Genomic DNA, 17,119 nt, shown 5'->3' on the forward strand with positions numbered 1-17,119 from the left:
TTTGAGGCCACTGTCAGGACAGATCAACAGCTCAACCTGCATTTAGAGGTGGATGGTATCTGTCATATCCCATTGTTGGAACAGCTCAAAGTGAGAGTGGGAGCCACAGACCTCCTTCACCCCAAGTGTCACCAGTGTCCCCTTCAGCACAGCTGCTCAGCACAGAGCATCAGGTTAGGATGTTGACACAATGCCCTGGTTAGAGGTGGGAGTCTGTTTCGTCAAAGAGAAGGGCTGCTCTCCACTGCACCTCAGAGGTGAGACAGGGCAGTCTGGGGACAAGAACCCATCACAGAGACCCTGTGGCTTCTCCCCAGTAGCAGGAATGTGCTCAGAGAGGGTCTGAGGCAGTCTGAGCATAACCACAGCAGCCTTGGCATTTGGGGATGACTGCCTATAGCAGGCCCCAGGTGTTCAGCACAAATGTAGGCATTGCCAGTGGATGCTGATGCAGCAGCCCCAACAGACATAGCATTTCATTCCCTTTTTTGTGGGAGGGGGACAGGCAATTTTTAGGAGCTAAAAACAAGCTAGCAAACATTCAGCACAGTAGCTTCTCTCTCTTCACTTTGTTATTGCTGTCCTAATTTTTCATTTCAGGTAGTAATATCCTTTTTTTTTTTTTTTTCATTTTTGAGTTCATTTTTTAAAAGAACCATTGTCCTTCTCTGAAAGTATTTTTATTCTATATTCCTGGGGTATATGATTTGTGAATGACTGTCTTTAAAGCTCGTGGCCTTTAACTTATCTCATTCTGCTCTTGCCTATACACACATTTCATAAGGTGATCTCTTCAAAGCAAAGTATACCATTAAAATATTGACAGAATAATTTGCAGCTTTTCACATGCTGGGAAGTACTTTCATGCTTCAAAAGCCTTTCCAGAGTCTGCTGCTGCTTTGCATATCAGAATGAATGTCTTGTACTGCCAACATGTTTATTATAGTTGCCTATTTTCAAGAAATGTCATCAGAGTTCTGATTTCTGCTACATTAAATTGATAAAGGGAAAAATGCTTCTATGATTTCTTGTGATTCTTTTAAATGGCATAAAGGCAGTCAGAAATTTTTGTCCTGATTGTTTTCTCAACACTGAAATATCAAGACTGTCAAGCTTTGCTGTACCATTTCCTTTGCCTTATTCCAGAGGGCTCATTAAGGCTCCAGTAAAAAGTGTCCTTTGAGGTTTTTCAGGTTTCAACTAGCCACGGAGATTGGCAAGAATTTGCCAGCCATCTTTTGTACACCTGTTTTTTTCTGGTGTGTAAAGTAAACCTGAAGTGTTGGAGTGTGAAGGAAGGGAAGGAGCAGGCAGAACAAGGAAGGCACGTTATTTCTTATGCTTGGCCCCAAAATGTGAAATCTGGTCTTACTGATTTTGCTGGAGATTAAATAATACTTAATAAAAAAAGATTCTCAAACCCCTTAACTCTTCTTAGGCCCTTCTTTGTACATTGTAAAAGCGTACATGAGGGCATAAAACATTTTTCCCCTTTTTGTAGGTCACCCTCAACTTAAAAGAAACCTTTTTATAAAATCTGAGAGTTTGTCACAGTTTACTGTTGCAAAATTCAAAACTTGGTTTTTTGTAATGTAGCCAAGATGATCTTCCTCTCTGATGTCAAGAGAATAAAACCACAGATCACTCATGCAAGTGAAAGTCACTGACCACTGCAAAATTAAGTCACAGGACAGTGAAAACAGTCCAGCAGTGAATACGGTATACCACTAACTTCAACATTAAAAATAAAAATGAGTCACTAGCACTCTTTGCAAGGAAATGCTCTCTGATAATTTACAGTTAGAGTCTGATTGATGAAAGCTATTTCATGTTATCAAAAAAAAGTCCCATAAGACAATTGTACATAATTTTGTTTGACTTCGGGTAGTCCATCTTTTTAAGTGGCTGTCCCTCAGGACTGTTTCATCTGAGGCTTCTAAAGGTAGAATTAGATCAAAATAAACCTGAAAGATATGTATCACAATATTTGTAAACACTTCCTCAACTTTTTCTTCTCATATTTAAAGCAAAAATAAGAAAAACTTCCACTCATCTTGATGTAATAGGCGAAATTTGTTCTGTTTGGGCCTTGTTTTCTAAAGGAATTAAGTTTATGTTGTCATGCTATTTTAGGTCTGTCTTTCTGTAAGTTATCCTTACAGTCACAGCAATAAGAAATCTTAAAGATTCGGGTGTGAATCCAGACGCAGGTCCCATATAGGCTCAGGCTATGGAAACTGATGAAATTTTAGGAGTACCTTTCTAAACATCAGCAGGAGTCACAAGGAAGGTATTGCCCACCCATGGGAGTAGTCTCCATCAGAGCTTAGTTGAAGAGCAAAGTCAACCAACCACAAGATATAAATCCAGACAAAACCGTGCTTCACTTACTCCAGTGCTCATGGAAAGCTTCATAAAATCAAAATAAAACATTTCCAGTTGTGTTTAAGTGTAATACATATTAAGCCAAAACCTGGGCTCACTGAAGTCAGGGTTAGGAAAAGTGAATCCAATGGAGCATCTGATTGATGTCAGACGTACTTCAGCAGAGCTGTGACCAGTTAGTACTGCCTAATAATTTCCTTCAGGGAAGAGCTGGCTGACACTTAAATGACAGCAAGATGGAAACAGAACTGGCTTTGAATTAAAAGAAAAATTGGGAGTAATAGTAAAGAGGTTTTATTGCTTGAGTCAGGACAAAGATATCTGAGAGGTAGCTGCTGTGGGGGGTTTTGAATCACTGTTCAGGAATCTCCCACAACAAAGAGAAAACTGGATGTAGTCTTTAAGCAAAGTTTATTTGGTCAGTTAGTCATTATCAGCCCCAGTGTGGTATCCTCAAAGCAGAGGTGTGCTTAGATGAGGAGACAAATGTTGCTTACTTCATTTGCAGACATAGTCCAGTAGTGTGCATCTTTACCATATGTTAAATGGGATTTTTCAAGTGAGGAAGATGAGTTGATTTTAGCCTTGACAATCTCAACTATACGTTTCAGTGGTCATTAGATAGATCAGGAACTTACAGGCTTTTTTTTTTGTCCTTTCTGCATCTCTTACATGATAAACAATTGCAAGCCAAATTACCTGACTTTAATCATTATGGACTTACATGATAAAACACCTCTAATGATGAAATCCAAATTCAGCTCTGTAAAGATCTTATGTCTTTGGTTTTTCTACAGGCAAGTTCAGGTGAAGGCCTAAAATACTTAGACCTTACAGGAAAAGAGAAGTCACAGACAGGCTTTTGCCACCATGTTCCCAGAAAGTGTCATAAAGCAAGACAAACTGGTCACAACTCCTGTTAAAAGAAAGGCACAAACAGTTGGAAAACATGAAAGGAAAGATCACCAAAACAAAAAATAAAGGGAGGGTAAAATAAACACATGGAGATGCTTCTTTATTACCATTACACACATGACAGATGAGTAAAATTAGGTTATGCTTATATTGCAATGGAAGAAAATAATTGCTGCCTTCTATCAGGAAACCGCAAAGGCACTTATTGATCTGTCATCTTAAGGCTGGGTCTAAGAATATTTAATAAAATAAACAGAGACAAATAACTCTTTTGAGGCCCTGGAACTGTAACATCCCACACCGTTTGGCATAAAATTTTGTCAGGTTTAAAAATAACACCACATATCTCTGATTAAAATGGGTTGTTGTAAATTACTCAGATAGTGTCACAGCATGGAGATGTTTTTATATTGTGAGTAAAATGTGACTGAATATTTTCCCTAAAAGTCAGATACCAGAATCCATTAGATTTGTCCAGTCATTTATTCCTCTGGAAATGCTATATCAGATGGCATACAACACTCTGCCTGGGCATGAAATCTGTTCCCATTTGTATGCAGGCTCCTCTGTGGGGCTCTGATATCTCAGAGCAATAAATGAGGAGGGCAGAATGATGGGCAGAGTGCACTGGCACCCTTTAGGAGATGCTGAAACCCTCGTAACAGGGGGATAGTCTGCATCCACATTCCTGTTCTGCCAAGGCTGCCTCTCTGCCGTGAGCCCTGGCAGTACCAAGGGTCTCTGCTGTGCCTGTACCAGGGGAGGGCAGGCAGGGTGTGCTCACCAGCCTGCTCCCCTCCACCATTAGGTACATGGCCACCTACCCACCTGGCCGTGGAAGACCTGGTGTAAGGGATCGCAGGGAGAGTCTGGTCTCCAGTTAAACTGCACGGGAGGGGCACAGGTATGAGTCTGTAGGGGTGAGGTATGAGCATGGCTGTGGGTCTGGGAAGGTTATCTCAGGCTGAACCAGATTTAGCAAACACTTGGCTGCAGAGGTAAGGGACTGGCCACATGGACACCCTCATGGGGGAGTTACTGAGAAAAGCACAGGACAAGGAAAAAGGCAGGTCAGGGAGTTGTTTTAGGAAAGTTCCACACCACCCCTAGTGGTAGATATCTTTGCAGACTCTTGGGAGGCCCAGGAGCTATGGATTTTGGGGGCTAACCTCTTAGTCACCAATGCTGCAAAAAGTACAGTTTTCCTTCTCTTGATGTCCAGTTAGGGACCTGTCTTTCCTTGCTTCCCAGTGCTGCTGCTTGGCATTTTATCATCGTCTTGATGAAAGCTGGATTTCTCTGTGAAAAAGTAGTATTCATTAAACTACCATTTTCTGCAAAGGGCACAGCTTTATCAGCCAGAGTTACTAATAATGTTCCATTTCCAGACTTTTTAATCAAATTCTTCCACTGAAGGCATGGTTCCCTATTGGTTATTAGTGTGGAAAAGTGACTCTGCTGCTTTTCTCTGGAATTGCACAGAAATCATTTCAGGCAGAAAGTAATTTTTATTTTGTTAAAATGAATATCTGGTCATGTGTTTTTTATGTCTCAGTTTCTGAAGGCCCTTAAATAAGTCTAAAGACTAGAACTGAACAAAGTATAATTTTCTTATCCTGTGTAGCCTTGCAAATTAGAAAAATTTTATAGTCCCACAAAAAGAGATGTTCAAACTACTATACTAGTAGTTATAGAGTACTAAGGACACTCCCTGAAGATGTATAATATTCAGATCTGAGCCTCTTTTCCTGGGTTCAGACCAAATTCCAAGACTCCTTAATCCCAGATTAAGTTCAAGTCAAGTCTCCTGATGACTATTCTGCAATGGGACCATCTCAGCCCCTTCTGGAAGATCTGCTTGGATTTCTTAAAGCACAATTCCAAGTTCCAGAGAAAGAGAAGCTGATCATGCAGCATGCTGTGTGCAGATCTAAGTCCTGGATTCATCCCACCTGGCTTTGGTAGGTGGTTGACACATCTAAGCAAGCCATGAATTTTCCTCGTGTTCTGCTGCCAAACAAAGGAGAGACACTTAAGTCCTGACAAAGCAGACATCTGCCTTTCAGCTCACTCAGCACCCACCTTACCTCAGCATTTTCTACTTACTCTGCTTATTCTGACTCAGGACCACATCTGGCCAGCATTATTGCTCACTAAAGCAACAGTAGGTAATTATTATCCAGGAGAGAGCTGTGTTACTCAAACTTTCTAAGTGGCATGTGGGTTTCTGATCTCAGACAGCTTTTGCATCAGAGTGGAATTACTCCTCATTTCCAAACATACAAGTAAAACCAGAATCAAATCCCACAGTAAATTAAAGAAAAAAAAATAATAATGCTGAGGCAGAAGATCCATGGCACAAATGGTTCAGAAAGCAAGTGTAAACCACATGAAATTATTACTTGCACTGTCTACAGGGTGTGTGAAAACAAAGAAATGCTAGAGAAATGATCTTGCAGGAAGTGATAATGACAGCTTAATTTTCTTAAGGCAGATGTCACCTGCTTTTATACACAGCCTGTGGGAATTAGGGCAGATTGCATGATTTTCTTCTAGTTTCTTGAATTCTTTCTGTCCCACACAAGTCTTGCACCACTGTTTTGGCTAGGCATGCAGTTGTTGTGCAATGTTGGAATAAGGGTCTCCACATTCAGCATTATCTTTGGATAACTAGTCTAGATAGAATTCCCAGCTTTTCTATTTTACCACAGCTTCAGTGTCAGTAAGGACTTCCATGAAAAATGCACCTAATAGACACTACAAATGTACAGCAAAAGTGCTTTCATCAGCTCAATATCTCCAATGCATTACTTTATTTCTTAAAAATGTGTAATTAGTCAACACCTCTTCTTTGATAATCTGTATACTGAGTTAAATGCTAAATTAATATAAAGGAAATCAGCAAAACACAAAGATTACTTAGGTCCATTTTGTCTGCTGAATCAATAGGATTTACTTAGTGCTAATGCACTAACCAGATTATGAGAACTAATGCAGTACTGTTCAATGACAAAAGCAAATAACTCTTTGAATGATCTTGACAAAAGAACATGAAATCATCTTAATTTGTATTAACTAATTAAATTTAACATAGATGTTTTTTTACTTATTACCTTAAGTGGAGCATCAGTACAGCGACTTCCCCCATCTCATTTTAGAGTAGATCAAAGCAGCAAGAATTAAGAGTACTGAAATGATATTGTGTAAAATTTTACACTGACGGAGTTCTTTTAAAAATTTTATTTTCGGAAAAGGAAATGCTTTCTCTGTATTTCATATAAAAATCTTTTAATTGCTTTCAAATACATGAGGAATATTGGGAAGAGGAGGAAGGAAGAAGAGGGAAACATTTCTGTGTTTAAAACAAAAAGAGGAAGAAACTCTTCTACCTTTTAGAGTAAGGCTTCATTGCCTCAGCAGAAGTTCTTAGAAACAGAGAACCCAGTCCCCTGTCCCAGACATGTTCTGTCCTGCATGAACACTGGACTGAGTTCACAGCACCCACACACCCTCAAGGTGTTGCTCACCAGTCAAGAAAAAAACAGAAGCACTGTGTCTCTGCTTCTCTGGGAACTGTTTAGCACATGAATTGGCTTCAACTGGCAAAATTGTGCCTTTCAATATGATTAATTTTTCCCTTCCTTAGGATTACAAGAATCGTAATTACCATGATGATGATCAAGTCATTCTCATCCTCAGACAATGACCTGGCTTCACTGAATTATTTGGGCCAGAATTACATTCTTGTGTTTTCAATGGAGAGAAGCAGTGATCCAATGCACTTCTCACCTGAAGAGAAATAATGAAAACTACCCAGAAAATTAAGGTGTATCAAGAACAGCAAAGCTACATTGGCTGAAAATTTATGGAAATATTTAGAGAGGAAAATATGATAAGGTTCTTCTCTGTTCCTCATGATTACTTCTCCTGTTCAGAGTCTGCTGTACATGTAAATTCTCCACCATTATGTGTCTGATTCCAATAGGACCCACTCTGAAAACTGTAGTTTGATTATTCATCTTAATTCACTGACTTCCACAAAAAGAGACAAGGAACTTATACACTCTTAGGTTTTAATGGTCTTGGTAAGCCATTTGTTATGCAGAATCACTGATTGATTCAGAAACTCTATAGTAGCTTCTTTGGAAAAAGATTTTTGCCATTTGCAGACATCTGGATCCAGATCATTTAACAATAGCTTATTTCTCAATACTCCATGTTATGCCACAGACCTTAAGGGTCTTTTCCAACCTATGGGATTCTTTGATTCTATGAAAGGAGAAATGCTGTTGGCTCTTGTTGGTGACCACTTCTCTATGAACTCTCCAGAGTTCATAGCAGAAAAAAAAATGTTGATTCTTACAATTTTGATTCTTGACAGCCAGCAAGTTAGAAGTCTTATAAACAAACCAGCAGGAAATAAAACTCATGCATATTCCTACTTTCAGTGAGCTTTACATCATGACTGCACTATTTTATGATTGGCACTAGGAAATATCACCTAGTTACTTTCAGACCATTTCTCCAATTTGTCAAATTAAATTTTAACTTTAATGATGTCCTCTAAGTGGCTCACAAGACAGTATGAAATGTTCTGCAGTGATTAAGTCATTGATCTCCAGTTTATTCAAGACACTAAACATAATATCAAGACATTATACATAATATCACTTTCTATATGAGCACTGCATTTAACTAAGAGCAGGTTTTAACCAGTGCTAGAAGAATGAGCCTGGAGGAATGTTTCTCCAATTTGCAGTCACTCTAAATTAGAGAAAAGCTCACCAAAATATATTTGGATTTTTTTTTTTCCTGGGCATAGTATTCAGACCAGAGGCTAGACTTTTGGGTCATTTTTCTGACATCAACCTAACCAGGTATTTTTCTGATATTTTTCACAAGTTTTTGTAAAAATTCCTTCTCCACTCTGCACTTTTGGCTTCAAATATGCAGCTCTGTCTGAAATATTTTAATTTTATGCTCACTGAATATGACATATAAACCATCAGTTAGCTGCAAAACAGTGACAGCTCCTGATAGCTCAGCTCAGCGATGTCTAGAGACATTTTTGGCATTTTTGTCTTCTGTGGACCAAATCAAGGGTAAATTCCAGAACACCACAGCTTCCCGTATGAACAAATAAGATAACATTAATTATCTTCTAGCCTTCTGGACACAGCTGTAAGGCAGGGCTTGCTCACACCTCACTGCATTCCAGCAGCACACCTGTGCCAGCTTAACAGTAACAAAGCCCTCTCTGTGAATCACAGGCAGAATTGGCACCTCCTGTCCTACAAGAGAAGCAATATAGCTGAACCCAGGCACTTACCCGTGCTCTAATCGTCCATTTCAATAGTTGTGTGATTTCTCAGTGGAACTTGGCATGATATCCAGAGCGCATCATCTGACATCAGTTATTTTTCCACATTGACAGCCAAATGGATAGTTATGTGTATACTGGGAGGGAGAGAGGGAGGGAGGGGGAGAGAGAGAGAGAGAACCAGACTTAAAAGTGTTAATTTAAAGCAGCACGTTTGACAAAGTTTTCCCTGTTATCAATCTTCCTTTAGTTTTCTAAGTAGCCTTTTAATCTCTGCATTTCTACTCAAAGATCAAAGCCTTCCTATGTCTTGAACAGCCAACATTATGGTTAATCCATGAAGTGCCAGGTTTTTTAAGATCCATATGTGTAACAATCAACAGGTTCTTCAGCAGATAGACAAAATTATGGCATCTCTGAGGAAGGCTGAGCTCACTTTGTGGCTAGCTGACTTTGGAGAAGGTGTCAGGGTAAGCAGGAAAGCCTAGCCACTTTTTCCAAAGAGCTTGAACAGGGTTTCATGAGGCAGCATGTTAGGATGTTGGAATTGTGCTGAAATGACTATGTAGGAGGAAGTACTTTAAGCTTAGCACAGAAACATCTCTCTCCAAAGTCTTTGCTTATGGAAAAAAGCAATTACAGAAAAGAGCAAAAATCCCATGTTGGGGGAGGGTAAAATCAGAAATCTGCCGTATTTCAAAAAGTATGAAAACTGTACATCTTTCTGCACTTGAACTATTCATACTCATTGTATGAGTAATCTGCACAGATGTTTCACAAATACTTTTACACTGGGTAGGATATGAGTGCAAGAGAGTTCAGCTTTTCACTTGTTTGGTGGCCAAAACAAAGAAAAGCCAAACTTGCCCACTGATGATTTAACCCAGTCAAATACTGGGTTAAAAAAAATAAAGTGAGTTCAGTGTTTCTAGTCCAAAGTATTAGTTCATTTCCTCCTGAAGAAAATACACTGCTTGTTAACAGTTATTAAGAAAACTAATACAGTAAAACCTTTAGTATGTGGATAACCAAACTGTTAAGTCACTGCTGCACCACATCTAATTTAGAAGCCCTTTTTCTGTATCATTAAGACAGTGCACAGAGATTTCAACTGCTTATTTGGTCTGATGTAGGCTTTCACCTAAATGCTACAGTAAATTGACAGGGCACCTTCAGAAAAGCTGGCTGCAACTCCTAGGGACTGCAGAAAACCTCACCTGCCAGTGCTGTTGCTGGGCTCATCTCAGAAGCATCACAATTCAACAGCAAAGGGCTGAGCTACAAGGTTGAACATTTTCTTGATAGTATGTTCCATGCCTTGGGTTTCAGTCTGGAATTCCCCAGAGTTAGGCCAACAAGAAATTCTTCATTCATTGCTTTCTTGTTCATACTTTGAGGAAAGACATCTGAATCTACAAAAGACAATAAAATTTTACTCCTACATGCTCTGTAAGGGTATGATGCAGATCTGTTTGACTTAGTAGGACTCCTGACTGTCTTGAAAATGCTTCATTCAAGCTTCTTTAAAGATTTTTTAAAGCATGTTTTGTGACAAAAAACAAATCAATAAAAAAATAGGAGAAATTAAGCTCACTCCTTATTTCAACAGAGGGAACCTCTGTAAGATCTGTTATAATCTCCCTAAATGTTTATTCATAAAATATGTCACAGTGGGAACATGCTACATTACTTCCAAATTTAAACTGGTTAAAGATAATTTAAGGGATTCCTTGTTATTATCTTTACACAATGTCTCCAAAACAGATGATGTAATATCAATAATAATGAAATTATTATTGATAAGCTAATATAATTGGAATCTATTAGTAATAGATTACTATTGAATTGTTAGGAGGTTATATTCTTCTTCAGAGATAACGTAAAGTGTTTTGTTCAAGACTTTTTTCAATGAAAATTAAAAACATGCAATTTCTATTCCCAAAATGAAAGAGAAAATCCTGCAAATGCAGCTATTATTTTAGTACACTCAAGACATCTAGAGATCAGATTAAATAGTTCCTGCACAGATGATCAGTACAATAATCTGAGTAATTATCAAAATTATCAGAATCTGTCTTCCCCTTAGTTTGATCAGAAACCTGTTTTTCCTGACTTATGTCCCTTTTCTTTCCCTGGCTTCTTCTCCATTTTAGTGTCTTATCTCTGAAAAAGATGGTGAAAATACAGGGAGAAGAATATTGGAAATTTTTATTTTAATGTAAAAAATCACGTTGTTATTAGAGAATCTTTTTTTAGGAAACTGTTTTAGAAGTAGGTGTGTCACTGGGCAGGCTTTGCAGTACAAGAATTCTCAGACTTCTGGAGAAGCAGCATTTAGGAAGTCACTCTGAGAAAGGATACCTTGATATATGTGCTTATATGTATCATCTCGTTAAATTAAGACCCTATGTCTTATTCCTGCAGACATGATTTTAAAAGTGAATAGAAACATTCCCATAACATTAAGAAGTTTTTGCCCTCCTCATGGAACATCATAACTGATGAAGCAATTAAGTTTGAAACATCCTAAAATACTTTTGGTCGAATGCATTTGTGTTAAATGACTTCATTCTGACAAAGATCTATTGCTACTCATAAAGACAGTGCTCATCTGTACTTCATTTTCAAACAGGCTTTTTCAAGAAATGCTTCATACTGCAGAGCACAAGATGATGAATACCGCTTAGAAGTTACCACTCCTCTGCAGAGGGTTGACTTGTTCATGGGCCAGTTCAACAGTGTCCTGTTGACTTCAATATCTGTCTTCACCAAAGGGAACCTTACCATTGCTAACCTGGGAACTTCAGAGGGCCGCTTCATGCAGGTAAATATTACCATATTACCACAGTAACTTCACAATAAAAACCATACTAGCGTTTAGCAGGACGGTGAAAAAGGAGAATTATCACCCCAGTTTAAAAGGGCATTGAAAATTGAAATTACCAAATAAAATACAGCTTCTGGAGCATAAAGTGTCCAATTGAGCATTCAGTATTTTAAGTGTTTACCTGGAGTTTGTGGTATGAAACAGTGGTTGAGGAGCAAATTCTACCATGAGCTGCAGCTGTCTTAGTTCACAGAACAATTTTGGTCCATACAAACAAGAGTTCTTTCAAAGACTAAACTGAAAGCAGTGTCTTGTATAGACATCAAATGTGCCTCAACCCCAGCTGGGGCAGAAAGGTCTAAAACAGTGACTGATTATTCAAACAGCTTCAAAAATACACTTTGTATGTATCTACGCTCTAGAGGATCAGATTAAATCTATTCAATGTAAAATGCCAAGACAGTTTATAATGTAGAAGCAGGAGCCTCAGCATTAGTTGTTTCTAAATACTGATCCACTCCTCTGGTACCAAATTCCTTGCTAGTGTACCCGTAGCCTGTGACTCACAACTGTAGAATTGAGACTAGCTCCTTCTCCACCTACTTTCAAGTTTCTCTGAATGTGTATTTAGATTTTCAGGCTCTTGCTCACTCCTATCTCACTCTGTTCTTTTGGATTACAGTTCTTTCTGTCCTAAAACAAATTTTTTTTTTTTCATAAAAAAGTGATAAATCACCCTCCTGAGTAGTCTGTCTTCCTCCACTAAGTGCATAACTAATCTAGACAGGTAGATTACCTGGCTTCTTTGTAGGTAACTAATTAAATAAATATAATGCATACAAACAGCAGTCATTTAAAATCTTGGCAATCAAAATCAAACACCAGAAGACAAAGACAAAATACTTTGAGTTCACCCAACTTATTTCAAGCACTATCATCCTGTAGTAACTTCCTTGGAGAGCTTGGCTTCTCCAGCTGCCAGAGTCCAGCCTGGATGTGCATCTCAGCCTGGATCCTTCTTGCACTCAAGGACCTGTGTTATTTCAATTTGCCAGTACTATTTGTCTTCTAGAAAACTTCCTGAAATATTGACAGCCTTCTGGCCTTCTTGTTCTGTAGGCCATAGAGAGTCATCAAAGTTAATGAGAAGACCATCAGTTGCTGTGCCATTCCAGTTTTCCCATTTTCCATAAGCTTCTATTAGAAAATAGTTGGGCACGTGTAGCCTTTAATGGAATTAAACCTTTCTTTTCTTCTCTCCCTTCCCCTCCTTTTCTTGCCACATGCAGTGCATAGGGTTATATATTGTTCTCAGTATATGCACCCTGTCTGGAAAAAGGGAATCCTATACCTCCAGTCTTCTGCTCAGACTGGACACAGAACCAGCTGCATAATGCAAATTCTGTAATGCTTCTACAGGCAAAGAGTTCAAAGTGATTTGCCACAAAGGACAGATGAAAAAGTAGAGAAAATCATGTTTCTTTTTTCCTCCCCCCAAAAAAATTAACAAAACTTTCAATGACAACCCTGCCAGTTTTGCCTTGACTTCCCGTGATGGCCTTGGCAAATTTAAGCTGCAGTTTGTCTTCTGTGCAGGAGAGGCAAATGCTAAGAGCTGCACACTGAGCATGGGCCCAAACTGCACTCTGTTCTTGGAAGCAGATACTGATTCACACAGCAAAATGAGCAATTTGTTTAACCTTTCTGAAGTAATTTCCTTATCTACAAAATACAATTAATAACAACTACTCTCTTACTCCCAGCATTACTTCTGGGCTGTCACAAAGCTTTTAGGAAGGTTTGGTAGAAAGCACAAGGGAGAATTATTTTTATTTATAATGTTCTTTAAATTATTCATTCAAATCCTGCAGCACACACTTCATTCAGATGTTTGCCCAACTCAAGGAACAATTAAATATTTCCAGAATACATTTCCCATTCCAGGTTCAGTTACAGATCAAAAGAAAAGGCTATTGTGTAAACTGCACATGGCCATTAGCAGAAATATTCTCATCATTGAATCAGACTGGCTTCAGCTACGGGGGAAGTCAGCATTGGGTTCATATTGTACTAAACAGGAGCTCTTTCCTTGAGGGCTGGGTGCAGCTAGCAGGAGAATAAGCATACTGACTACCTTTAATTATACTACCTCCAAATAAAAGGTTCCTATTTGTTTTGTCTTTAAATGATTTTGGAAGGGATACCAGATCTGTAGGATACAGAAGACACAGATTTTTGCAGATTTTAATGTTCTCTTTCTTTTTTTTTTCTCTAATAGTGATCTAGGAGTCCTTTCAAACATGTTCATTAGGAAATGCCCAACTAAAGTAGATTTGTAGTGTTTCTATGGAAATACAGCTATTAACAGCAATGAGATTAAGATCATTAAAAATTAAGCTATTATATGACCATTACTGAAGTAAAATGGGTAAAAAAAATCAGGATAATCTAACAATGGCTTAATTCATCAAAAGGATATCCCCAAAGACTTCCACACATTTTTAGCAAAGAAATGTAATGTTCTTTTTTGTTTCATTCACAAATCTGTTGGAACATATCGCAAAGAATCCTCAGCTCTTCACTTCTCTTGCACAGTCATTTGCACTGATATTTTTAGGTCTTTGTACAAGCAAATGTTGAATTCTTCTGTGCAATCTCCTTGTAACTTGTAGCTATTCAAAGTTGGCTTCAGACACAGGCATGCTTTCAGAGAAAATTAGTTACAAAATTCTACCTTTCAGGGAACCTGTTTTAAAACTGGTTGTACTGTGTTAGTATTTTGAGAACATATTATCATGCCAACTATTTAAAAGCAAAAGAAAAAATATTCATGTAAAGCTTTCTACATTTAGAAAAACAGCTCAGCCTTGCAAGTGCACCCAGTTCATCTTCTATCTTCTTTGAAATACCAAACCTTACTATATTTAGACAATTTGGTTTATGACATAAATTTCAGTCCTAGCAGCCATCCATGATATTAAAGGCAGTAGTAATACTGTATCTCTGTCTGTGACAACAGCACCCTGAAGTGTCCAGATATGTATCAGTTTGGTGAAAGTAATGAACATTTGAAACACATTTTGCTGTATTAATATAGGGTTTCTTTCAGTTGTTACAAAAGATGGGGGTGGGGGGGGTGGTGGTGCACAGGGGGACCTCTTGAAAACTTAGTGATCTTGTCATCTAAATTGAGCTGAAGATCCAAGCCTGCACTGTGGAAGCCAGTAGGTGCTGCAGCAAGCTATTGAACCTGAGAGAGAGAAATTTATTTGAAAATGTTTCTCATATACCCCCATTATACTTGTTTATACTTGATCAGCAGCAAACCACTTGAGTCTTTTTTTTCTTTCTTCTTTTCTGTCATCTTTCTGTCTCCTTTTGCTTTTCTTCTTCTACTCTTCACTTTCTACCTTCCTGCATTCCTCTAGTCTCCAATTCTATTTCTATCCCCATCTATTTTTATCTCTTTACCTCATGACTATAGCACAGCATTACTGCAAAATTCAACAGATTTAACATGTATGTTTTTCCTTCTGTAGGTGATGGCTACCAGATTCTGTGGTTTTGATATATTTAGGGATTTATCACGATGAATAGTTCCTAACTTTACAAGTTATTGCCCCAAAGCTTATAGCATTACAAATAACCCAACTCAGAACATAGCCCACATTTTACTTATTTTAAAAAAGCTTTCTAAAGAACCAGTAATAATCAGAATGCAAAGGCAGGTATGTTTTATCCAACCAAGGAATTCTCACCTGTTTTTTGTTTTTTTTTACTCTTAGTTTGATAAAATAGAAATATTCACTTGAACAGCTTTGGAAAGCACTAACACTGGAAATTAAATATAGCCTCCTTCACTAAATGTTTCTTTTTTTTCAGCCAAAATCTGGAACTAAAATAAAATCAATCTGGATGGTCCAAATACAGAATATGCATGTGTTCTTCTAAGGAGGATAATTAGGGCCATGAGGTGAATTCCAGATTTCTCCTGAAAAGTACTGCAGCCCATTCACATAGTGAGCATGTTTTGGCTGCCTCAGAAATGTCAAATCTGTATTTGGCCATGAATAGGTTGGAGTTTGTAGTTTACTAAATATTGTGGAGTTTCTGTTACAAAACAGACCAGTAATAATTTTTCTAAGACAGCTGACATGCATGAGACAGAAAAGAAAAATGGTTTTACTTCCTTCCTAAGCTGGAGCCTGACAACAAACTTTTTTTTTCCCTTCTCTTTTTTTTTTTTTTTCTGCTGAGAAGTTGCAGCTGTTTCAGCCTTTCTTATTGTGCTTGTTTTCAGACTGTGACTGGGAACACAGACTGTAACTACAGCTGTTGGGTGCAAAGTGAATCAGGTATTTCACAGTGGTTATTTGATTAGAAAACAGCACCCAGTCACTCTGCTATAGCTCAGGGAACCAGATTTTCAGCTGGTGAAAAACAGCCTTATTCTGCTCAAACCAAGCTACTCTGAGAATACAACTCACAGCTAGAAAAGACACTTATAGTACCAGCCAGTATTCAGTATATTATAGTTTGTGGAAAAAAACCCACCCCGTGATATATTGAGATAAAATATCTTTTATTTTTCTGCTTGATTTCAAGGCATTTTGGGTTTTTTCTACCTAAAATTTGCATTATTTCAGAGCGTGTTTTTAGAGTGATGATGAAATGAGTTCTTCAGGAAGGGGGAATCTTTGTGGTAGCTCTGGGAAGTGTGGGATATGGGAAGATCTACCAAGATTTATTCTTGAAAGCTCACATTTGGTCTGGCCGTAACAATGAGCAAGAGATCAATGCCCTTGATGTAGCCAAGGCTGGATTTCAGCCTGAGAGTATGTTTGGAAGCAGAATAGTGCATGTGCCCCCACACTTGAAGCTGGCCTCAGCAACATAGCACCCCAGCAAAAGCACCACCACTGCTTGTTGGTGACCTTCTTGAGGAAGAGGGGACTAGAGAAGTTTTCAGCTAAAACAGACAACCACTCTCTATAGATGCAATTTTGGCAGCAGGGCCACCTCATCTTTCTGGCTATGCCAGTGAAACTCAGTGCACAGAGGGGCAGCAGTAGTGTGGAATGGGGGACCCCACCACAGCCCCTCTCATCTTCATGGTTCTGTGGGACATCCATCCATCCTGTCGCTTCTGGAGGTGAGGAAAGGGTCTTCCCATGGGCATACATAGACTCTGAGGTGCCATCAGCCACATGCTGGCTGCAGTCCTGTCCCATCTGGCTGAACATGAGCCAACTCTAGCTGAAAAGCCAAGCATTAGCAAAACATGGTAATTCACTGTCATGTCTGAACAGATTCTGGACAGAAAACGGCTTTGGGCACAAAAACCCAAGTGTGATGGTACAGATAGGCCTTACTGGAGTACTGCACACTAGGCAACAGGCCACTCATCCTCCCAGGGGGCTCTCTGCACTTGTTAGATGTGCAACAGTCCAATTATATCCCAGTATTTTTAACCAGACTTTTTGCTGAGAAAGGTTTTATGGGGTTATAGTAAAGGTTCAAGGAGCAGAGTTCTGGCAGAGGCTAAGATGGATAAGGGAAAGGTATGAGGCAAGTAAAAGCACACAGTCATACCTTTCTCAGTATCCTCCAGCTTCTGGCACTTAGGGACCCAGAGATACTCCGAGCTCGAAATTGCACCCATATTTGACGCT

At 38.7% G+C, this 17,119-nt stretch overlaps 1 protein-coding gene across 3 annotated transcripts in view; it reads left to right on the forward strand.

The window, feature by feature from the left end:
* The window catches only part of MET (MET proto-oncogene, receptor tyrosine kinase), a 90,185-nt gene that overhangs the window by 21,885 nt on the left and 51,181 nt on the right, over window positions 1-17,119 (forward strand). For all 3 annotated transcript variants that reach the window (XM_059847146.1, XM_059847144.1, XM_059847145.1), the window contains exon 3: window positions 11,253-11,444. In XM_059847146.1, the coding sequence (XP_059703129.1) occupies window positions 11,253-11,444 (192 nt within the window). The remainder of the gene's footprint in view (window positions 1-11,252; window positions 11,445-17,119) is intronic.

Source organism: Haemorhous mexicanus, chromosome 5 (genome assembly GCF_027477595.1).
Source record: "Haemorhous mexicanus isolate bHaeMex1 chromosome 5, bHaeMex1.pri, whole genome shotgun sequence".
NCBI lineage: Eukaryota > Metazoa > Chordata > Aves > Passeriformes > Fringillidae > Haemorhous > Haemorhous mexicanus.